The sequence below is a fragment of the Ailuropoda melanoleuca genome, chromosome 12, assembly GCF_002007445.2.
Source record: "Ailuropoda melanoleuca isolate Jingjing chromosome 12, ASM200744v2, whole genome shotgun sequence".
In the NCBI taxonomy this organism is placed as follows: Eukaryota; Metazoa; Chordata; class Mammalia; order Carnivora; family Ursidae; genus Ailuropoda; species Ailuropoda melanoleuca.
The window spans coordinates 64,754,708-64,779,199 of record NC_048229.1 but is presented as its reverse complement, the minus strand read 5'-3'; the positions used below and the strand labels follow the sequence as shown (position 1 = coordinate 64,779,199).

The following is a 24,492-nucleotide window of genomic DNA, read 5'->3' as shown; positions in this document are numbered from 1 at the left end:
CTCAATTACAGCTCAGGTCACGATCTCAGGATCCTGGGATTGAGCCCCATGCTGAGCTCTGCTCTCAGGAGAGAGTCCGCTTGAGGACTCTCTCTCCCTTTTCCTTTGCCCTCCACTCCCCCCCACCCTGTGCTGGCACACTCTCTCTCAAGTAAATAGTCTTTCATAAACAAACAAACAAATGGTCTTGGCGTGTCTACAACTTTTAAAAATTCCTTTATATTCTCAAAACCATTCTCATTTTCATTCTGGCTTTTAAAAATACATATAACTTTGAGCAGGGGGGACAAAAAAGACAGGATGGATGTTTGATAAGGTAGTAAGAAAAGCCAGGAACCTGGATCAGCAGTTAAATGATCAAACATATGAAGATTAGGTCAGGCAGTTAAGAGAAATGAGATGTCTAAACATGCATGAACATGTAACTGCCACCAAATACACAATTACTATGCTAAGAACTATAGATGAGTAATTTGCAAGGTTAAGTATCATTTGCCCTATCAGGAGAAAATGTGAATGACTTTGAAATGAACATAAAAAGTATCCTTGTCTAGTGAGCCCTGTGACTGTCTCAGAGCTACTTTACAACTCTGTAAACTGTAGTAGAGTGATGCAAAAGAATTTCGCCTGGTGGAATGCAGCTACTAATTGCCTTATGGATGCTGAGTCTTGCAAGAATTTGTAAGCAAATTCATTTCAGAATTCCTGATGACCTTATAGAACTGTTGTTTGTTAAGTTGTCCTTTGAACTACTTATAATATCTTACTGGTTTCCTCATTAGTTAATGAGTTACAGAAAACCTCTGACATTTCCATTTCATGTTTGTATGAGTCATGACTTTATCTCCCTCTGCCCCCATCATCATTTAATAGCTCTTTACACAGGTAAGGAAACTGGAACTTCAAAAGCCTTTGCTCTGGGCACACCACACCACCTCAACCTTGTGCCAGTTCTCTCTGAGGTAACTTGCAGGCACATGATGGTGAGAAGGAAGGAAAGCATATCTGAAAGACAGCATGTAAGGTAGCCCAGACCAGCCTCTCCCTCACCTCCTCTAAGAATACTATTTGAAAACCATTAACCCAAGGAAAAGTGGAGATATCGAGCAGCTTAGGAATTCAAAGATTGCTCCCCAGCTCCAACTAAACAGTTCATTTACGGGATGCCTGGGTGACTCAGTCAGTTACACGTCTGCCTTCGGCTCAGGTCATGATCCCAGGGTCCTGGAATCGAGTACAGAACTGGGCTCCTTGCTCAGTGGGCAGCCTGCTTCTCCCTTTGCCTGCTGCTCCCCCTCCCTGTACTCTAGCTCTCTCTCTGGCAAATAAAGAAAATCTTTAAAAACAAATTAAAAAAATATTAACAGTTCATTTACCAAAAAAGGCAGGGGGGGGCATTTGCACAAAATCCTATCAATAGAGAGGGACTAAGAAGGCAACACTTACTCACTCCAGATCATCTTTTCCTGAGGTGGAATCATGAAAGAAATGAAAAGGAAATGAAAGAAAAGGGTTCTCTTTGGGCGTAGAGGGAACAAAGCAAGGGGAAAGCTGACCTGGAAAGGGAGAGGGGTGTCCTAATTTAATCACAGAGTGACTGTTTCACACAGAAAAACAATCCGAAGACTGACCTCTAAATGAAAGCAAATGTTCCCTACAAGTCCCTGCAGGAATCAGTACTCGCCTACTTGACAAGGGCGAAAGACATCTAAGATCAAAGGACTGGGTATTTGCCACCATTCACCCTTCAGTCAATGAAAATCCATTAAAAAGTATCTAAAAATAATTATGCTGTTCTGGCAAGAGAGTGTAGTGGAGAAAAGCCTTGAAATTAGGATCAATTTCAAAAGAGATGTGAAAATAATGCCAACACCACACTCACTGTGCCAGTTACTACGCTTAGCACCTCACATGCGCTACCCATTTAATCCTTCCCAGACTCTAGAAGTATGTATTACTAGCACCACGTTTTCTCAGAAGAAACTGAGGTTTAGAAAGAAATAGCCTGTCCAAGGAAGATAAGTAGCTATTAAGTGCTACAGCTGGGATTCAAACCCAAGGCTGCCCTAGTCCAGAGTGTGTGATAAGCATTTTGAGGGCTGGAATTTGTACAATTACATTCTTTCCCTTAAAAAAAACAACCAACCAAACAAACAAAAAAACCACACAGTTCCCTGACTCTCAGGCACACATTTGCCCACATTTAAACATCTCTGAAATCAGGTTATCTTATAGCTGTTAACCTGCACGTGTGTGACATCTTCAGGTAAGGAGCAAACATCAAAATCTGTGGGGGCGGGGTGGCTGACTGGCTCAGTTGGCAGAGCATGCAACTCCTGATCTCAGGGTCATGAGTTCAAGCCCCACACTGGGTGTGGAACCTACTTAAAAACACCAAAACAACAACAACAAATTCAAAACAAATAAACACAACTTGCAGAACAGTTGTCAAAAGCCGGGAAGAAAATCTTGGGACTACAGTGGAGCATAATGGATGGCTGGGAGGGATGTGCAGGAAACATGGACCCTGATGACCAAGTTAAAAAGTGAATTAGAGTCCATCTGTGCATGTGAAAAAGTTTTAGGAATACCTTACTCACCTTATTTCGCTTATACTTTCCTTGTTATAAATGCACAAGTGATATAACAAAAATGTAGGCTTAAGTCTCAAGGACCTCTTCAATAGGTAAAATATAAACAGCACGATTAAAAATAACACTATAGAGGGGCCTGAGTGGCTCAGTCGGTTAAGCATCTGCCTTTGGCTCATATCATGGTCTTAGGGACCTGGGATTGAGCCCCACATCAGGTTCCCAGCTCAGAGAGGAGTCTACTTCTCCCTCTTCCTCTGCTCGTGCTCTCTCAAATAAATAAATCCTTTTTTTAGAAGATTTATTTTTCAGAGAGACAGAAAGCACAAAGAGGGGGAGCAGCAGGGAGAGGGAGAAGCAGGCTCCCCACTGAGCAGGGAGCATGATGCGGGGCTCAATCCCAGGACCCTTGGATCATGACCTGAGCCGAAGGCAGATGCTTAACCAGCTGAGCCACCCAGGCATCCCACTAAACAAAATCTTTAAAAAAATAAAATAAAAAAACATGATGTCAGTTTGTATTATAATAGTTTGTATATAAGATATAACTTTTACACGAAAAAAAAAAAGCACACTTATAGTTTAATTGGCAGAGTTTCTTCTTTCCCATGATAACAAAATTATGGCATGTCTTGCAATCATTTGTATCTAAGATTCAATATAATACAGTAATTATAGGCACATAGTAGAAAAATGATCAGACAGTATAAAATAGCATACAGTACAAACTAAGCCTTCCTCCTGCCTGCCACAACTTTCATCTCTAAAAATTACCATTAGCATTTTTAATCTTCTCAATATTGTAAATATATAAATTACCAACACTACATATACAGCAAGAGTATATATACAGAGACTATTAAACATGTAAGTATCTGATATAAAATCTGCCTCTCCTTTTCTTTTCTTTAAAATTTTATTTATTTGAGAAAGAGAGAGAACAAGCAGGGAAGTGGCAGACAGAGGGAGGAGAAGCAGGCTCCCTGCTCGGCAGGGACGGCCCTCAATCCCAGGACCCTAAGATCATGACCTGAGAGAAGGCAGATGCTTAACCAACTGAGCCACTCAGGCACCCCTGCCTCTCCTTTTCAAAACTCTATTTTAAAAGGAAAATTTCTCGGGGTGCCCTGGTGGCTAAGTTGGTTAAGCGTCTGACCAGCTCAGGTCATGACCTTGGGGTCCTGGAATTGGCCCTGCATGGGGGCCCCCGCACTCAGTGGGGAATCTGCTTCTCCTCTCTCTCCCTCTGCCCCTTCCTCCCTCGTGCTCTCTCCCTCTCAAATAAATAACATCTTAAAAAAAAAAAAAAAATTTCTCCTACTCATCTTCATTATAGTTAATGTGACATCTAAATGTTTCACAGAACTTTAATACCCATCAAACTGTTCTCATGGAAAACCTGTTAAGTGGGACAGAAACAACTTACAGGCAAGAAAAACAAGCATGAGTGATCTCTACACTAGATACATGTCCACACTTAAGATAGCAAACAAGTCTCAAACTAAAAGACAAAGAATAAAGGATCTAGTCAGCGATCTCAAAGTCACTTTCCATGCCACAATGCTAAAATAGCCAAAGGTTTCTGATTAAGAATTCATGTTACCAAAAGGGAAGAGGCACACTTGTTCAACACAAGTCTGCTAAAGTTGTAAATAGGAGAAATTTTTTTCAAAATCACTATAAAATTATTTCCTAATTTCCCAAGACAGGAAGCAAGAGAAGAGTTATATAATGAGAAAAATAGCACTTCTCAAGATTCTCCTAGGGTACTTGTGGCCTATCTAAATCAGACTGGATTAACTGGGGGTGGGGAGTATCTGAAGAAAACCTCTCTGCTAACTAATATTCTAAAGAATATTCTCTAACTAGTTGTTAGGAGAATAAGAGGGTTCAAAGAAATTATGTGGGTTTCAGATGCATTCTCCTAAACTGATCTTCCTCCATAAAATGTTGAAGATTAGGGAACACTGTGCCATATCACTGACACGGCCTTCTCTACTCATCCCCAGGTTGTACAGAACTGCTCAAAACAGGGACCATACTCACATCAGATACCGCAATGGACTGCACATCAGCATTTGCAATGAGATGGTTCTTCACTAGTGTCCCAGTAGCTGAGTCCCAGAACTGCACCTTCCCAGCAGAATCCACACTTATGACAGTGCCGTCAGACAAGAAGGCCACACCCCATATGATACACTTCCGTTTAGACACACCCATATACTGCCTATCCACCAGCATCTTATGAACAGCGCTCCCTGAAAAATAAGAAAAGCCCAAATTTGAATGGTATTTAACTTCTTTTGTCTTCAAACCCGCCTGTGGTAGGCATCTGTTAAGTTAGCTGCCTGAGCACAGACCACAAACAGCCAGTAAATAGTAGTTATGGTGAACTCAGTCTCAGAACACAAAAATGGTTACCTAAAGACTGTGGGGGAGAAGGGGGAAGGGTGGTTGGACAGAAATTTTGGAGGGGAGGGGAGGAGGTGAAACTGAAAGGAGACATTTGAGACTTCACTTAAAACTACCTAAAATCAACACGTGTTACACTTGGCTCTTCTCTAAAACCCCATAGGAAAGGGAGAGAAGACAACAGTTGACAAAATGTTGGAAATGAAAAAGGAAACATGGAGTAGTAACTGACATAGCAGAGCCCTGAAACTAAGTCCCAAGTCAACAGTGGGGAAAACCAAGAAGCCACTTGATTTATACCATGAAATCCTCAGAAGACTCAGGAACTGTGGTGACCCCAAAAACTCTGGAAAAAGAAGTGAAAGTGGAACTAAAAAGAGAACTCAGTTGAAAATATGTTTAAGAAACTTACAGATCCTTTGGCTAACTATCCCCTAACTAAAAAGCCAGGCAACTCCCAAACTTCACCCCAAACAAGAATAGAGATCCATTCGCTGAAGAGAGAGATGAGGCACAACTGACAATGGGATTACTATATGGAAAAGAGATAGGGGCGCCTGGGTGGCACAGCGGTTAAGCGTCTGCCTTCGGCTCAGGGCGTGATCCCAGCGTTATGGGATCGAGCCCCACATCAGGCTCTTCTGCTATGAGCCTGCTTCTTCCTCTCCCACTCCCCCTGCTTGTGTTCCCTCTCTCGCTGGCTGTCTCTATCTCTGTCAAATAAATAAATAAAATCTTTAAAAAAAAAAAAAAAAAGAGATAAAGTGAAAATTTATTAACTGAAAGTTGAGGACACCAGCTTTCTTCTCAGACTACTGATGACCAGGCTTATGATCAACAGGCAGAAGAATAAAACACATTTCTGGGAAATATGACCAGCATTAGAAAAAAGATCTAAAAAGCCAATGTCTTTGGAGATTCCCCGAACTGAGACTCCAGCCAGATCATTCTTCAGTGAAGCCCATGAGCAAAAAGCTCTACTCGTGTGGTAAGGAAAGTAATCACGAGACACGTGAGCAAAGCCTGAATATGAAAGGCGGAGGCCAGAGAGACTACCAGAAAAAAATAAATACCAGGAAGAAAACAAAGCCAGAGTAAAAAATACCTGACAAATATTATCCTGAATAACCTTAGAAAGAGAAGTCCATATATAATGAAATAAAAAAACGCTATAAAAAGGAATACTCAGGAAACAAGAACGAACTTTGGAAATGGCAGAAATGAAAAATTCAGTAACAGAATTTACAGATAAAGACAAGGGGTGCCTAGCAGGCTCAGTTGATGGAGCATGTGACTCTTAATCTCGGGGGTTTTGAGTTGAAGCCCCACTGGGTGTCACCAATTGCTTAAAAATAAAATCTAGGGGCACCTGAGTGGCTCAGGTCATGATCCCAGGGTCCTAGGGTGGAGCCCTACATCGGGCTCCCTGCTCAGCGGGGAGTCTGCTTCTCCCTCTCCCTCTGCTGCTCCTTCTGCTTGTGCTCTCTTGTTCATGCTCTCTCACTCATGCCCTCTCAAATAAATAAAATCTTTAGTAGTAATAATAAAATAAAATCTAAATAAATAAGAAAATAAAAGAAAGATAAATTCCCAGGAAGCAGAATAAAAAGTCAAAGATATGAAAAATAAGAAGGGGGGAAAAAAGATAAGGATATTAGAAGAGCCAACATCCAAATAGTAAAATCTCAGAAAGAAAATGAAGAGAAACTCCTTTACCAAATAATTTAAGAATTTTCTCCAGAGCTGAGGGGCACCTGGGTGGTGCAGTCAGTTAAGCATCTGACTCTTGGCTTCGGCTCGGGTCCTAGGACTGAGCCCTGTATCAGGTTCTGTACTCAAGGCAGAGTCGACTTGGGACTCTCTCTTCCTCTCCCTCTGCCCCTCCCTACTACCCTCGCTCTCTAAAAAAATAAATAAATCTATCTTAAAAAAACGGGGAGGGGGTGGCTCCCCTGGGTGGCTCATTTGGTCAAGTGTCTGCCTTTGGCTCAGGTCATGATTCCAAGGTCCTGGGAATGGGGCCTGTGTCAGCTCCTTGCTCAGTGGGGAGCCTGCTTCTCCCTCTCCCTCTGCCTGCTGCTCCCCCTGCTTGTGCTGTCAAATAAATAAATAAAATCTTAAAAAAAAGAAGAAAAAAAAATTTCCCCCAGAACTGAAAACTGGGCTTTTGATTAGATTATTATCTACCAAGTGTCTAATAAGACTGATGTTAATGGATCCACACATCAAGAAACCTAATTACTGGGACGCTTGAGTGGCACAGTGGTTAAGCGTCTGCCTTCGGCTCAGGGGGTGATCCTGGCGTTATGGGATCGAGCCCCACATCAGGCTCCTCTGCTATGAGCCTCCTTCTTCCTCTCCCATTCCCCATGCTTGTGTTCCCTCTCTCGCTGGCTGTCTCTATCTCTGTCAAATAAATAAGTAAAATCTTAAAAAAAAAAAAAAAAGAAACCTAATTACTACATTTCAGAACAGTAAGGATAGGATCCTAAAAACTCCTTGGAAAAACAAAAAGATCTTCTCCCAGAATGGCATCAGAGTCTATAATAATACTGAAGGCTTAAGACAATGGATCCATGACTTCAAAATTCTAAGGAAAAATAATTTCTGACTTAGAATTCTTATGAACGCCTTCTCATGATCCACCAAACAAAGGAATAAACCAGGAAAGTGATTGGAAACAGGGGATTCTACCTGAGAGAGAAGCAAAGGAGATCCATGGAATGACTGAGAAATCAGGGTTCAAGACCTACAGAGGTACAGCAGGCCCAGAAACTGGTACACTAGACTGGAGGTCAGAAGGCTCCGGGGAGAGAATCATTCAAGAAGATAAAAGTGGTAGAAAGAAAATCAGATATATCTGAACCTAACTTATACAACTGCAAGAATTTGAGGAGGAATCAGTGACACAAATATATACACACATATGTGTGTGTATGTATGTATATATATATGATTAATTGTGGAGATAAACATCAAAGAAATTAGCTAAGAGTTACAGATGGTTGCCTTTGAGGAGTGAGAGAAGGGATATAGGGGGACTCTGGCTTCTTTCTAAAAAGCCTCAAGGAGTTCTTTGACTATGCACGTGTAACAGATAACAATAAAAAATTTGCTTAAGCATGGAGGAAAAAGAAAAATGAGACAAACCCGACCAGTTTTACTTCCCATCTTAGATGGGCATAGAGATGGGCCCACCTAACAAGTTGAACTCTGTCTTATCACTGAAGGATTCCATAAGCCAATTCTGCAGGCCAGGAACAGAGAAAGTATATGGTTCTCTACCTTTCTGATCTCATGTTTCACCAATTATGCTACCAAGATCTTATGTTCCTCGAAGAGAGACACCTACTTTTACCAAGATCTAGTACATATAAATAGGTATTCTAATTTTTCATTTATAGTAAATGTCATATTGCTCAAGGATAAATACTTATTAGATAAAACATATATATCTCATCGAATTACTAGGATTCCCCCAAAAGCAGCAGCAGCAATCCAAGAAAGGAGTGAAATTCATGGCTAACATCTCAGAAGGTTAATGAGAGGTTAGGCCCCGAAGGTCACTGAAAGCACAAAGGCTCAAGCTTTTGGAAACCACCAATGTGAATCTGACAAACAAGACCCACAGCCCAAATGAACTTAAGAAAAACAGTCACCTGATTTGACATCAAACACACTAATGTAGTCTATGGAGCCAGCTGCAACGTGGGTGCCAGAGGGATGCCAGCTGAGACTCAGGATGCGACCTTGCAAGTTGTACAACAAAAAAGAAAGGGACATACACATAAATATACAGTAAGAGGTAACTGAGTTCTCCTTTGACAATTACCTACAGGGCTAGTGTTCTACAATCTTCGCTCTCATCTACTGCACTCTGGTGAAGAACTGTTTTATCACACATGAGGAACTCTACCCTGGAATCCATAATGAAGTATTTAATATTAGTTTAATAACGTAGAACTGGTTGATAGGAGTGTAAAGAAACAACTTCTTGTGGGTGATCTGTTAGTAACCTAACAAAATTTAAATGTGCACATTTGGCTCAGCAATTAAACTGGGAATTAATCAAGGACAAATATCTGCAGGAGTGTTCAAAAATATGTATACTGGAATATGCATTGCTGCCCTGATTATATTAGTAAAAAAAATTCATATCATCAATAGGACTTTGGTTAAAATAAATTATGGAACACCATAAATTGGAATGCCATGCAGACTGGCATGATTGACATGGAAGAATATCTGTGATATACCAAGTGAAAAAACAAGCACTCCGGTGTATTTGTTTTTATGAATATACAAAAATGCCTAGAAGATTACTTCCAAAATGCTGCTTACAGAGAAGAGATATTTATTTTCTCTTTCACACTGGCTAGACACACAAATTTTGAAACAGCATTATATCTTTGTAATTAAAAAAGAACACCCAAAGGATACTTGGGTGGCTCAGCTGGTTGAGTGTCAGACTCTTGATTTTTGGCTCAGGTCATGATCTCAGGGTCATGAGATCAAGCCCCGTGTGAGGCTCCATGATCAGCAGGGAATCTGCTTGAGATTCTCTCTCTCCCCTTCCCTCTGCCCCTCCTTCTGTTTGTGAGCTCTAATAAATAAATTAAAAAAAAAAAAAAAAAAAAAGGAACACCCAAGCCTGGCTGGCTCAGTTGGTGGAGCATGCAATTCCTGATCTCGGGGTTGTAAGTTTGAGCCCCGTGATAAATGTGGAGATTACTTAAAAATAAAATCCAAAATAAATAAATAAATAAAAGGAATCTGACTAGCAGATAATAAATATTACTAATGGACACAGAATACAAGGGACAGGTACTATTTTCTAAAAGGGTCAGCAAGCTATAGCCCAAAGGACAAATCAGGCCCACCGTTTTCATAAATAAAAGTTTTACCAAAGCAGAGCCATACCCATTTCTTTAAGTATTATCTATGGCTACTTTTATGTGACAAGAGAGTTGACAGAGTGTATGGTCTGCAAAACCTAAAATATTTACTACCTTTACAGAAAAAGTTTGCCAACCCCTGCTACAGAAGTGAATGTCAACTGGTCCAGGTGGAACGTGGGCAATTGTTTAAAAATTCTAGTTTTAACACTTTATGCACAATGTTAAACCTTCAAAAAGAAAATAAGTGAGAACTAACAAAGTGACTTACACAGAAACACTAGCTTTCCTATTTTGGATTTCTAGTTTTCTATAATACTAAAGTAGGCAACCACAACTATGCAACAGGATAAAGAAAATCTGAGTGAGGGATGGCTTCGGGGACATACCCTACACTCAGATAAAGTCAGCATGTAGACAAAACATTACTTGGACACATGGGAAAACAGCCTATCCCCAGTGGCACAGAAACATTAACTTCTTGTTAAGGTTACTCACTGTCCCACCAAAAATGACCCTTACTTTTCTGCCGATCAAAATTTCTTTCAAACTGGATTTTTTCTGGGGTGATTTGAAATAGCTTCACAGATCCGTCTTCACAGCCAACCTATTAGAGAAAGAGAAATAGAACATGGAGAAGACAAGCATTTTGTATAACTAAATATATGTTTTTACAAATATAAACATGTCTTCCCCAAAGCTGTCATTTGCTGTGAAAGAGAAAAATACTACGTGAGAGAAGAAAAAACTTACTGGTACCAAGAAACTGACAGTGTATTCTTGGCAGCCTTCATGTCCTAGCTAGAAAACAGGCTAATAAGTGGCCCAATTCCTGTATAGGACATGGAACAGAAGTAGGACTTAACGGCACAAATCTTCTAGAGACCCACGGCCTACATAAAATACCCATTAACTATACAACCTAAATGGAGACATGTCAAGATGTTGTATAAATTAGTGCCAATCAAACAAGAATCATAGACTTATCCCCGAAAATGAAATATCTGGGAGCCCAAGTTTTAATGATAACAGTGTGTGTGTGTGTGGGGGTATCTTCTCAGTCTGCACTCAAACAATTTTTGAGAAACACTGTGGTAAAACATAGTTCCATAAGTTAACTTGTGGAAGTAACTCCCAGGACTTTTAACAAACATTAGTGTGTTGTGAATCTATGGAAGGATTTCATGTTAACATGCCATATTCTGAAATGATATTTACCATAAAATATAAATCACAATAAAACAAAAAATAGCCTCCACATCTCCCAATTCCAACGTACAGTTTAAAAAATGCTGAACCAAACTACGCCCCTCACTTCATAAATGAATAAATGAGGTCCAAAGGAGCAGCAGAAAGGATGCACAAGGACAAGTGATTTTTAATCCCCAATATCAACTCCAATCTTTTATTGGGGTTGCTGGAATCTACCTCAGATTGGAGTTACTACACGTCGTAATTTAACTTTACCCTCCTGTGAACATAGGAAGAAACTTTAAGTGAGCACAAGAGAAATCTTGCTTTAAATTACTAACAGTTGGGGTGTCTGGCTGGCTCAGTTGGTAGTGTGTGCGACTCTTGATCTCAGGGTTGTGACTTCGAGCCCCAGGTTGGGTACAAGAGATTACTTAAAAATAAAATCTTTAAATTACCAATAACTTGCTTACTGACCAAAAGCTGAGAACCATGGGGACTGACAGCCATACTCCAAATGGGTCCTCCAAAGGCATCCACAGCATACTTGATGTTTAATGCCTGTAAATCATACTCGATAATTTCTCCATTGAGTCCAGCACTAAAGAGTCGCTGTCCTTTTGCCCAACACAGAGCTTCTGTAGCCCGAGACTCATGACCTGGAAAAAACTACAGAAACACCATAACTTGTCAACCCACCATGAATTAATCAGCTAGCAGCACCAAGTAGTCACAGGCAACATGGTAAAAATTAAAACACTTACCTAGAAACAACTAGTGTGGGGTTTTGTTCTACCAGAAGATCATGTTTATTAAGATTTTCATTTTTTAGATCCAAATTTTAGTTACCTATACAGTTGGTTTTGTTTCTCTTTGTAGGACTTGTTTTGCAAAACCTTTTCAGTAGAATAAAGTTTGTATACAATTGTATCTGACATATCCAATTTAAAAAAAATGTAACTATCTTGATTGGGTGATGGTTTCAAAGGTTTACGCAGGTCAAAGTTATCAATGTATAGACTTCATTTTTATTTATTTTTATTTTTTTTAAAGATTTTATTTATTTATTTGACAGAGAGAGACAGGCAGTGAGAGAGGGAACACAAGCAGGGGGAGTGGGAGAGGAAGAAGCAGGCTCCTAGCAGAGGAGCCTGATGTGGGGCTCGATCCCAAAACGCCGGGATCACGCCCTGAGCCGAAGGCAGACGCTTAACGACTGCGCCACCCAGGCGCCCTTAGGCTTTATTTTTTTAAAGATTTTATTTATTTGAGAGATAGAGAGGGAGAGAAAGCACAAGCGGGGGAGGAGGAGAGGAAGGAGGAGAAGCAGACTCCCTGCTGAGCATGGAGCCCAATGCAGGCCTCGATCTTGGGATTCCGGGATCATGACCTCAGCCAAGACAGATGCTTAACCAACTGAGCCACCCAGGCACCCCATGTATATACTTTAAATACATGCTATTTATAGTATCAATTTTACCATTAAAATTAAAATAAATAAATAAATGGGGGCGCCTGGCTGGCTCAGTCAGAAGAGCACGCGACTCTTGATCTCAAGGTCATGAGTTTGAGCCCCACATTGGGTGGGTGTAGAGAATACTAAATTAAAAAAAAAAAGGATCAACTTTTAAAAATAAATAAAAACTTTAAAAACAAGAACATAAACAATGTAGCTCAATCCAGTGAGATTTCTAAGTGCCTTCTTAACACTTAAAAAAATTTTCATACATATCAAGGCATTTTATTTTTACATCTGCTCCGCATGAAAGGGACTGAGTACAATTTTTCCTCTGTTAACTTGAAATGACACAAGTACTTGTAGGTTAAGCAGCTTGCCCAAAGTGCCAAAGTTAAATAGTGAAGAGTACATTTGAATTTTTGGAATACCTGGGTGGCTCAGTTGGTTAAGTGTCTGCCTTCAGCTTCGGTCATGATACCAGGGTTCTGGGATTGAGCCCCACATTGCGTTGGGCTCCCTGCTTGGTAGGGAGTCTGCTTCTCCTGCTCCCTCTGCTACGTACGCTCTCTCTCTCTAATACATAAAATCTTTTTTTTTTTTTAAGAACATTTTAATTCTTATTCCTGGTCCCTACTCTTTTCACTCTAAGAGATACAAATTTTTTTGCTCTGAGAATGATTAACAATAGTAGGGAAAGGACTATGGAGAAAGCAAAAGACCAGACTGAATTAATTACAGTTGAAAAAAGGAGAGATGAGAGAAAAAAAATAAGAAATACTCAGTAAAGAATGGTTGAAATACTCATTAAACAAATATTAACTCACAACTGGCTCTGTACTAGGCACTTGCTAAATGCTGGGAATACGGTTATCAATATCAGTGACATGGTCCCTTCATAATATTTGAAGTTCAGTGGGGAAAAAAACAAACATACAAACTATTATATAATTTTAATCATCCTAAATGACAAGAAATACCACAGAGTGCAACAAACCTGTACCATAGCACGTTTTTCATAGTATAGAACGTGATCCATTGGTGGTGGCCAATTTTTTAACTCTTCTGATTCTTCAGGGATCAAATCAGTAAGTCATCCCTTTTCAGGATTCCTAAGCCCACATCATCAGAGTAAGCCAACTTTCCACTAAGATTCTATGTCTGTGCTTAGCTTTATAATAAAATTTACCTACTGTTTGGAAACTGTATAGTCATATTTTCCCCACTGGACATTGAGCTCCTTCAAGGGCCTCTGACTCCTGTCATAATGCCTAATACTTGCTACTCACTCATTTAGAAACAAGTGCAGGGAGCCTAAATTCCAAGTACTAGGCTGCTAGGTACTGAATTCATTCATTTATCCATCTATCTATTCACAGGCATCCATTCAGTGCCTAGGACGCATAACACAATAAATGCAAAATGAATATTTTGTTGCACCTGAAATCAGTAATCAGTGCCTTTGAAAAATATGCTGCTGTAACAGCCCTCTGCATACACCCAAATGGTATTTTCCTCTTTTACTCCCAAATGTAGGCATTTAAGTATACATTCCCTCGGACAGATGAACTTAGAAATCCATCTTCCTACCATCATATCATGGCACCAGAAAGTTTGATACTAAGATGTTTCATTGTTTTTTCTGAATTGACAATGAAATGGGTACTGACAACCCCAGCAGGAAATGCCTGCCACCTTACCAAAGTTGCAGTGGTGCAGAAACTGATACAAAGCAATAGTCTTGACAGCTTCCCTTTCTGTTGTGCCGAAAAGAACCAGCAAACCTGTTTCCAAATGACAGGGAGCCACCACAACTCCCAGATAGTATCTTCCTGACATTATACAGAACAAAACTGTGAGCTCAGACAAGAGACTGCATATTTACTACACAAGTTACATAGTTCTAAATGACTCCAGAGAGAGTCACTTTCTTTTCATCTCTTTGAATACAGAAGACATACAAGATGTAGAACTGAACTTAAGAAAATTAACTCAGCAACACCGAATCAGGCTTCCAAATGACTTACTTTCTCCTGAAAGTAGTTTGCTGACAAGTTATAAATTTCCACAGTGCCATCTGTTCGAGAAACAGCCAATCTGTTTGACTGGTTATTGTAAGCCACGCAGCGGATCCCTGATGGAACATAATTAAAGAAACGTACTCGATGGACCTTAAATTCACCCATTCCTGAGGGGGGGAAAAAAGAGTTATTATTGTTAAATGTTTTAACAGCAGTATGTCACATGTATTGTTTCTTACTATTGTTAATAGCAGCATGTCACATGTATTATTTCTTACTATCACTGTCCTGGATGGAAGAGTCCAACTGTATCTCACTGAGGTTCACTTCTAGATATCTAACCAATGATGCTTTCACACCCCAGGCAAGAATCTATGAAACCATCTCCACAAGCACAGGATGCTTCAGCTAAAAACGAAAAGATCAACATATGCCCCAGACTCCTAACAATCCTGCCAACTACCTGAAGAAAGTACTCTTTGAAAGAGGGGTGACATGAGACTGAACATGACCTCGTTCTCTAATTGGGAGTGTGCACCTAAAGGAAGGGAGGCACATGGTGCTGACCAGTTGTATTCGAGGCAGAAACTAAGGTACTCCTTTCTATTTTGTGTATAAGGTTTCTTGTGGGGGGGGGGTGAAGAAGAGAGTAAACACCACTAACACTGTCAAGAAGAAATACAGCCTAAAACAGTCTCTAAAAGTCGGATCCGCAGAACTCCTGCATCAAAATCATCTGCAAAAATAGTTTTTAAAAACGCAGGATTCTGGGTCCTACTCCACAGCTCCAGTGGAGAATTCCAATCTCTCGGATGGGGGGAGAATTGAGGTGGGGGAGGAAGACTAGGAATCTGCATTTTAGCGAACACGTCTCCCTAACTTTATAGCACGCTAAGTTTCCAAATTACAGACTCAAGCTAAGGTATTGCAGTGAGGCTGATGGGGCAGGCAGAACCAAGAGCTCCTCAAGGGAAGGAAGCCACGGGACTTAATCTGGCATCTGTCAACTATCCCCTCCCCACCGCCGCAAACATACACACGCGGAGTAGACAGGGACCGACTCTGGCTTGCCCCCTCACCCGTCTTCCTTCAAGGTTAGGAACCCGCGGGCAGGTCAGGCGCGTTCGGCCCGGCCCGGCTAAGAGGGCGTCTGAAGCGCGCGCTAGAACTCCGCCGCCCCTTCCCTCTCCCGGAATCTACGGAGTAGCCCCCACCAGGCCTCGGCACATGGGGAACGGCGAGCTCCACCGGCGTCGGCCTAGGGCAGGCCGCACCCCCTCAGATTTCTTTCTCTCCCGCCAGCTTCCCATACCCCCTCCCCAACTCACCTACGGATGGGGGCTCCCCACTCTCTGCCGCGGCCCCACGTGCGCGCGCGCTCGCGTGCTCTGCCCCGGAAGTGCTTGCAGCGCAAGGCCGGAAGTGCGCAGGCAGTGCTCGCGGCGGCGGCGACGGCGGCGGGAGGTTCGGTTGTCGCCCGTTGNAAAAAAAAAAAAAAAAAAAGCGAGCCCAGAGGGGCCCTTGGGGTGGGAGGGCCAGGAATTGTGGGGGAAGGGAGCGGTGTATAGACGGAAGGCGGAGGGAAGGAAGGGAGCGAGCGGGGCGGAGCGAGAGAAGGGCGGAAAGGGTGGCCGAGCGCGGGCGGAGGACGGAAGAAGGGGGCGGCGCGGGCCGGAACCTCGAGGTACGTGCGGGAAGGGGCTCTTCCCCGGGTGGGGAGGGAGTCCAGCACGCGAGGCTTACGGGAGCGGGGTAGAACTGGAATCCAGAAAGTAGCGGGAATATCAGAAAGGGAACTTGGTTGGGGGTGTAGAACGATGAGGTTTGTTCGAGGGAATATTTTAAGTCGCGGGGGGAAGCTGCTGGGAGAGATAATTGGGAGGGTGGTTAGAAGGAAGAGTGATCCAGGTTCTTTCGTGGGCGGAGTGAGAGACTAAAGAGTGGGGTGGGTTCGGGTCCTGGAGGAGCTAAGTACTTAAGATTGAGGAGGGAACAGGGAACGATTTGAGAATGAGGGTGGTAGAAGAAAAACGTTTAAAGAGTAATCTTCAGGAGGAGGGTGGACGGTTTGAGGGGTGTGGAGGAATGCAATTTAAAGAATTGTTTCCTTTGGGAGGTAGGAGAAAGGGTTAAATAGATTGGTAGGAGGTCCCAGGGAAAGTCTGGGGGAGAATTGGAGGGGGTTGGGGAAGAGAGGGGAAGCGGATCGAGAAGTCCCAGAAAGTGGGCGGGACTAGACATAGGAAGTGTTTGTAGCTCCAACTGAAAGGATGGGAGGGGGCCGGGGGAGAGGGTGGAGAAGATGGGGGTCGGTGGGAGGAGAATCCGGGATTATGTGAGACCTCAAGCAGGGCTAGAAAGGAGGGGCTTTGGGGAGGATGGGGGTCCTTAGCAGTAAGAGGAGGAAGGATTGAGATGGGGCTGCAGAGTAGCAGAAGATGGAGAAAACTGGAGTAACTCAGATCGACTGAAGCCATCTTTTCCACCCATTGTCTGCAAATACCAGTAATTGATTCCCCCCATCATGGGAATCCTAAAATGTGATGGGAAAGTACCACGTGTATGCATAGTATCCACACATGTTTTTGAACACACTCTTCACTAATGAAAAGTTTGGAAGCATTCATTTCCACCTATCCTCCACAGCCCCTTTTTGGAGGGGAGCAAGCTTCTCATTTGGAAACAGAATTTCAGTGCTTAATGACATAAGCCTGTCAGGAGACAAGATTTTCCCTTTGAAACTTAGACCATCCCCTTCAGTCACAAACCACAATAACACTGCTAATAAAAATAATCTGATTCATTTGTATATGAAAACTTCCTGAATTGTTTATTTGGTGGAATTGTTTATTTGGTTTATTTGGTGGAAAGGCACATAGAAAATAGTCATCTTTAGAGAAAAACCTTTCAGAACTTAATCCTTGAAGCAGTTTGGTGAACCTTGACTGTCCCGTTTGAATTTTTCTCCCTTTATGTAAACTTGGTTTTATTCTGATAATCTGCTGCTTTTGTAGAAAAGCTTAGTCCACTATAAACATTAAAATATACTGTATAAAATAATTATACAGTATAGCATTTAGACATTCTGTTGAACATACACTAAGACAATGCCACGTTCCCTGCCAGTAATAAGTAGTTTGACCCTAAAGGCTCACCATGTTTTAGGCACTATGCTGAGGACTTTCCATTCATAACCTCATTAAATTTTCACAACAACCCTTTGGGATAGGTTCTTTATTATGCCCAATTTATTGGTGGGGAAACTGGAACCTAAAAGGTTAGATTATTAATCCCAAGTCACACATAGGCTAAGGTGACAGAATCCAGGTCTGACGACTTGAGTTCTCACTGCAATGCTAAACAACCATCCCTGGGACTGAATAAAAGCTCAGTAAATGCTAAGTGTTCGTCTAGCAGTTTGAAAACATTTTTTTGTCAACTGTTTAATTTTTTAAAATAAAAAATGAATTTTTTATACTAAGAATTGTAAAGTTAAAGCCTTTATTCCCTATCTTAAATACAAAATGAAAGGTTGCAATGAAATTTTATAAAATACCACTTAGCTCTAGTAAAATTTAATTATTTTTAATCACCATTGAGTCCCCTTGTTTGGGTAAAAGCTGTATATGTTCTATTTAATTGGATCCATACCACACTTCTGCCCCATTATATTTTGGGGGCAGTTACCGTTATGAGGATCATTGCTCATTCATTCTGTTGTAAGGCATTAGTAATCTTTTAACAGTTTAACATTTAAAAATTCAGAAAGCAAATTATAAGACTTCGATTTTGAAGATTAAAATGAATCAGTGACAACGTCCTCTGTTCTTTTGGCTTATTTTGCTATGCTTAGTTTTGAATCTTGGAGTAGATCTCTAGAGATTTCAAAAATCTAAATCTCATCAACTGAATATGATGAAAAGACTTGTTTGTTTTTGACTGCCTACCCCAGAGATGTAATAGGTACTTTGGCTAGTAATTGTGTAGGTTACTTGCCATTTTGTAGAAATGAGAAAGGCTGATCTTTGTAAAGCAATCAGAAGTTATACAGAAGTACTGTATTTGAGGTGCTGTAGGAGAGGACTCCTGGAGAGACCATAATGTGGAGGGATTGAAGTTCACATCTCACTTAGAGGCTAGGTGACCAGTTACTTAACCTTAGTTTCTCTAAGCATGTTTCCTTATCTGTAAAATGGGAATAAGAGTGCTTACATCCTTAAAGGTTCTCACGATGAAACTAGAAAATCAGTGTCCGCAAAAGCTTAGCTATGGGAGAAATGAAGCTTTTTGTATTATGATGCTCTGCCTGGGTTTTTCTTCTAAAATTGTGTTTGCACTCTGGTTTTTTTTTTTCAGGTTTTTAATAATAACTTTAATAGTAAATTGAAAATAGAGGTAGAAGCCAAATGACAGTTAAATAAGGTATGTCCCAGACTAATACAGTTCCACCTCAGTGTTTTGAATTTTGGGTAGGGCTCTGTTGTGGCTCTGGATTGGTTTTGAGAATGCTGATTCTTTTGCCGTGCTGTAGTTTGTTCAGGGATCTTAAAGTTACCTGGACCACTGTCCTGAGAAGCAGTAGTGTGTTTTTACCCAGGACCTCCAGACTGGCTCCATGTCTTAAAACAGGATGATCTGGGGCAAGCCATTTCTACAAATTTTGAAGCCCCAGAAAAGCCTTTTTTTTTTTTTTTAGCAGGAAAATACCAAGAGTTAATTAGAATATATAAAGTACTTCAGAAAAAGTTTCCTTTAGAAAGCTAAACTTGACTAAGTTAGAAATATAAAACTATATTTATTTAGTGATGTGAAGGCTCAGAACAATTAAGCAGGAAAAAATTACCTCATTTTTTGAGGTATGGGGGTGGGAGGAGTTGAAATAATTCATTTCAGGGGAAAGAGGTTTGGGGATTTTTTCCCCCACTTTGCCATTGCTCCAGGTCCACACTAGTTGTGGCCTATGAGACTCCACTTTGAAGTACAGTGAATTAAACATCTTTTAGAGAGTGACATTGCAGAAATTTTTCCTTGGCTATACAGTTACACATATTGTCAACTTAGAATTATTATTCTTTTTTTTTTTTTAAGATTTTATTTATTCGACAGAGATAGAGACAGCCAGCGAGAGGGAGCACAAGCAGGGGGAGTGGGAGAGGAAGAAGCAGGCTCACAGCGGAGGAGCCTGATGCGGGGCTCGATCCCATAACATCAGGATCACGCCCTGAGCCGAAGGCAGACGCTTAACCGCTGTGCCACCCAGGCGCCCCTAGGATTATTATTCTTAACCAAAGACAAGTAAGTTGGTCCTCACCAAATCTGGCATTAAACTCGAGAGAGAGAGGTGCCAAGCAAGCTCTTTCATTGACTCCATTCAGTTTCATGATTTGATGGAGTGTATTTTCAGGCTGTGTCTTCAGATGTTTTTAATAAATCTACAATTTCTGTACAAGCAATATCTTAGAACAAACATGTAGAAATTGTTCTACTTGTCATTGCTGGAATTAGTTGAGACTGAAGACTTAGAAATTTTTTTTGCTATACAGAAAATATTTATCATAATGTTAATCTGTTCTTACTAATAGGATTTGATTTGTATTATTGTATTATACTACTTTACCTCTTGGTTTTTCTTTTACCTGCCTACTGTCAAGCGTATAGGGACAGATTGGGCTGCATGTTACCAGATTCTTTTTAGTCAGCTCCGCAATGTGAAATACACATCCCCTGTCATCTCCATCAGGTGTGTCCTCGGTGAAGTACCCACACTGGCCCTGAGAACAGTTGCCTAGAGTAGTAATCTCAAGGAGCAAGAAAAAGGATAATAAGGTGATATAGCCTATTTTAAGGCACTAAAGTAGAATTTTGAAGATTTATCTGAGAGGGAGCATGCATGCATGAGTAGGAGGGGCAGAAGAAGAGAGAATCTCAAGTAGACTCTGTGCCGAGCACTGGGCCAACGTGGGGCTCAAACCACAACCCTGAGATCATGACCTGAGCTGCCATTTAAGTGACTGTGCCACCCAGGCACCCCTAAAGTAGAGTTTTAAAATTTGCTAAAGGAATGCCCTCTCCTCTGTTTCTTACTAACTCCGTAAATACACTCCCACGTACGTAAATGTAGCCAGGACAGTCCACAGGTTCCTGTGAGCTAAAACTCTTAAAGTTGGGTCTGAACCTCATTTGTGTTCACATCTGCAACATCCCAGTTGGACTAGCACAATTTTTTTTACCAGCCTGACTAGGGACAGCAGCAGAATGGTAAAGCTATAGGCCCCAAAATTTGTATTTTCAGGAGCATTGCTAGATGTTTGCCAGTATCAAGAGATCTCCTGACTGAGGCAGGGCCTGCTATAGACGCTGGTACAACTGTGTACTCAGAAGCGCTGGGGATGAGTATGCAGGTGCAGCTCTTCTGACCTAGCTATCAGGCATCTGTTTTCCTTTGCCCACTTGGGCCACTGTTGTGAATTCCTGTTCTAACGGGAAACTGTTCAGGAAATGTGGAATGCACTGAAACATTTCTGCATTCCCCCTTAAATAGTCCATAGGTACTCCTCTCAGACATGTTTCCAAAGGCCTTTAAGATTGATTTCCTCCCCTGCCATGGTCTTCCTAGAACTTGTGTATCTGTGTGAACACTTAATTGCTTCTCAGAAACTACCTGTGTATTACTATAACTATATCCATCAAGAAACATATAGTGCATTATCAGTCATCAAGAGCTTAGTTACAAGAACCCTTTAATCTCTATGCATTTATTAACCTTTAGAAACTTTCCAACTGCAATTTCTAGTTACTGAGGTTTTTTTGATTGATGGCTAAAATATACCTACCATTCTCTAAATTATAGTCAAAATTATAGTGTGGAAATACCGATTTGCTTTTTCCATTCTCTAAAAATATAGCTGTCTGTCTTTAAAGCATTTTTGCGTATATGTGGTCTTCACAGTAGTTTAATGAGTCAGATAATCTAGGTGTTAGCCTCATGGTCATTAAGTGACTTGTGTATGATGACACAGTGAAAAGTTCTACACTTACAGGCTGGAACCTGACTTTAAGTCTTCCGATTTTAATTTGTAATCCTTTCTTCAAGAAACCTTAGAAAAAATTTAAAAGTGCTTTTGGTTGTTCAGTTGATGGTGGTGTAGTGCCTCCTTATCTTGTCACAAGACTTTTGCCCTTGAGCCCCATGTATTTTTTCTCAAGCAGCACCACAACTGGTGCTGCGACAGAAGGTCTGACTTACTCACAGATGCCTTCTTTTTTTTTTTTTAAAGATTTTATTTATTTATTCAACAGAGATAGAGACAGCCAGCGAGAGAGGGAACACAAGCAGGGGGAGTGGGAGAGGAAGAAGCAGGCTCATAGCAGAAGAGCCTGATGTGGGGCTCGATCCCATAACGCCAGGATCACGCCCTGAGCCGAAGGCAGACGCTTAACCGCTGTGCCACCCAGGCGCCCCCACAGATGCCTTCTTGATCGCCCCCCACGGCCCTTCTGACCAGCTTTTCCATGTCTGCAGGGTCTACCTGATGCTTTGATGTCTTTCATTCTCACTAGTACTTGGTTTTCTCCTTTGGGAGCATATTGATTATGGTTGTAGATAAAGACAGGTGGCCTAGGTTCTTAGACACGTACAGCATCTGATTCATAGTAAAAATTCAATAAGTATTAGCTACTGTTTATATTTGAATTTGAAGACCAGTGAATTGACTGACCTTGTGTTCCCAAAGTATGTTTGGTGCTCGAGAACAGACAAGTTCTGCCGTCCTGTAAGGCTCTTGGCAATACACTTTCCCCTGGAGACCCAAAATGAAGGTTAACATATCAGTGAGGAAACCTGTTTAACTTTTTAATCCAATGTTTGCTAAGCTTGAGAACAATTATACCTATTAACATAACAGTACTACAGTTGGTAAACACTGGACTAACAACTTTCCACCGAGTTCCACCGATTAATTGGAAAGACTTATACAGAACGTGTAGTTTAGATCCCCCATCTCCTCAGTCCCCTGTGGATCTATTGTTCCTAGAAAGACAAGTGAAGCCAGTTGTCACAGGCAAAAAATACTCATTTTAACCCATTCTTTTAGAGTACCGCAAACTTGCCACCAGATGGTACTGTTGCATAAAATGAAAGTTGATTGTCGGAGTATACCTCTCTGAAAGATGGTCAAAGCATATGGTGAGTGTCATGTTAGGTGTCCGCTGACCATTCACCAAAGTTGCCTTGAAGGACTTTTTTGTTTCTTGGCTTTTGTTAAAGGAATTCCTTTGAGCCTTGAAATATAACCAGATTGTTAGACACGAAGTTCATATTTTATATCACCAAAGGGAAAAGTAAAATCTGAGTGAATTTTTTAGTTTTTTTAGAAATATGCAGAATAGAAAATAGAACATTCTTGAGAAATGCAAGTTAGCATAGTGGTCAGTAATGTGGGCAATAATGTATGTTTTGGGTTCAAATTCTGGCTCGTTGACTAGTAAGTACATGACCTTGAACATAATTATAATAACAGCTTTGCATACCATTGTTGACCCTTGGTGATCTTAAGCAATGTTGTACATACAATGTCAGTTCAGAAATATTAACAGCTTATAGCATTGTTAGGGGAATGAAATAAAATCTGTTTAAAGTACTTAGAAAAATGCCTCACACACAGCACATGATAAATATTAGCTACTATTATTATTATCCTAAATTTTTTTTTCCTCTACAGCTTACTTTCAGTTGCTTTTTAAAGACGGAAAGCTCATGGTGCAAATTGTTATTTCCAGGTGAGTACATTTTGAGACTATTTTGTTTAGTTTGAATGATTAGGGTTATGTAGGTTTGACATTTTTCTGGAAGAATCGGGGTCCTTAGGTGCATCTCGCACACATCCTTGCATTTCTTCTGTAGTTCGGTGCCTAGCACTCCTAATTTCCCAAGAACTTGTGCTCCACAAAGAGTTCCTTTGGGCCTTGAATGGTGGTGTAGGACACTATTCATCCTTCACCCCTCAAAAATATTGTAACCGCCAGCCCTTTGCTTGCAGTGCTGGGGCTGGAGGCCTGGCAGAATGGGTGCTGATGGAACTACAGGGGGAGATCGAGGCTCGCTACAGCACTGGATTAGCTGGAAACCTCCTGGGAGACCTACATTACACCACTGAGGTGAGGGGACTTTTCTTTCCCTGCCTAATGCCTCAGGAAAGCAAGCTACACCAAGGTGGTGCTCCCAGGACCCAGAGTGAGGACTGCCCTCAGGTTTGTTATTCGAGGTCTAGCTAATCTAAGCTCTCTGCTTGTTCTCCCCCGACCCCTGCAATAGCAGGGAAAGTTAGCTTTGGGGAATCTGGAAAAGTCACAGTTTTAAAAAGTGGAAATTCTCTCACCTGGGGATAGAAAGAGTAAAAGGGCACAAGGGTGGTTGTCTGGTGTGGCTCTTCAGCAGTGGTAGAGCCATACCAGGGAGTAGAGGTGCCAGCATTGCTTGCCAAGAGCATCTCTAGAAGGCACCTGAGTGTTATGACCTTGCCCTGAACCTCAGGCATTTCATTCTTGTTCTGCCAAAGGGAATCCCTGTGCTGATCGTGGGGCATCATATCCTGTATGGAAAAATCATCCATCTGGAGAAACCTTTTGCCGTCCTTGTCAAACACACTCCTGGAGCAGGACTGTGATGAGCTTGGCTGCAAAACTGGCACCCGGTACCTGGTGACAGCACTCATCAAAAACAAGATCCTTTTCAAAACTCGCCCCAAGCCCATTATCACCAACGTCCCCAAGAAAGTATGAAAGAACCCCGGATTTTCCCTAGAGAGCGGCCAACTCCTTGGACTCGTGCTCAGTTGCCACCTCGAGGACGGCTCGACAGTTCCCTGGGACCACAAGGGGGTCCTGTTTTGAACACAGGCCACCCGCTGGGCATGAATTCTGATCCC

General features: G+C 41.5%; 2 protein-coding genes across 4 annotated transcripts in view; one reads left to right on the top strand and one right to left on the bottom strand.

Annotated features, from left to right (window-relative positions):
- Positions 1–16,043, bottom strand: part of UTP4 (UTP4 small subunit processome component) — a 36,888-nt gene extending 20,845 nt beyond the window's left edge. For 2 of the 3 annotated variants that reach the window (XM_019803769.2, XM_002923204.4), the window contains exons 1-6: positions 15,895–16,043; positions 14,573–14,733; positions 11,567–11,758; positions 10,421–10,505; positions 8,663–8,752; positions 4,638–4,849 (exon numbers count right to left, since the gene is read on the bottom strand). In XM_019803769.2, the coding sequence (XP_019659328.1) occupies positions 4,638–4,849; positions 8,663–8,752; positions 10,421–10,505; positions 11,567–11,758; positions 14,573–14,731 (738 nt within the window). In that variant the 5' untranslated portion in view covers positions 14,732–14,733; positions 15,895–16,043. Of the gene's footprint in view, positions 1–4,637; positions 4,850–8,662; positions 8,753–10,420; positions 10,506–11,566; positions 11,759–14,572; positions 14,734–15,645; positions 15,849–15,894 lie in introns of those variants that run through there. The other variant, XM_034638561.1, reaches the window with a different exon arrangement.
- Positions 16,044–19,870: 3,827 nt separating this feature from the next.
- On the top strand, positions 19,871–24,492 carry CHTF8 (chromosome transmission fidelity factor 8). The gene is given in 5 exon segments (XM_002923205.4): positions 19,871–22,751; positions 23,287–23,344; positions 23,605–23,722; positions 24,124–24,218; positions 24,220–24,492. Coding segments are annotated over 5 exon segments (414 nt in total). The 5' UTR covers positions 19,871–22,735; the 3' UTR covers positions 24,347–24,492.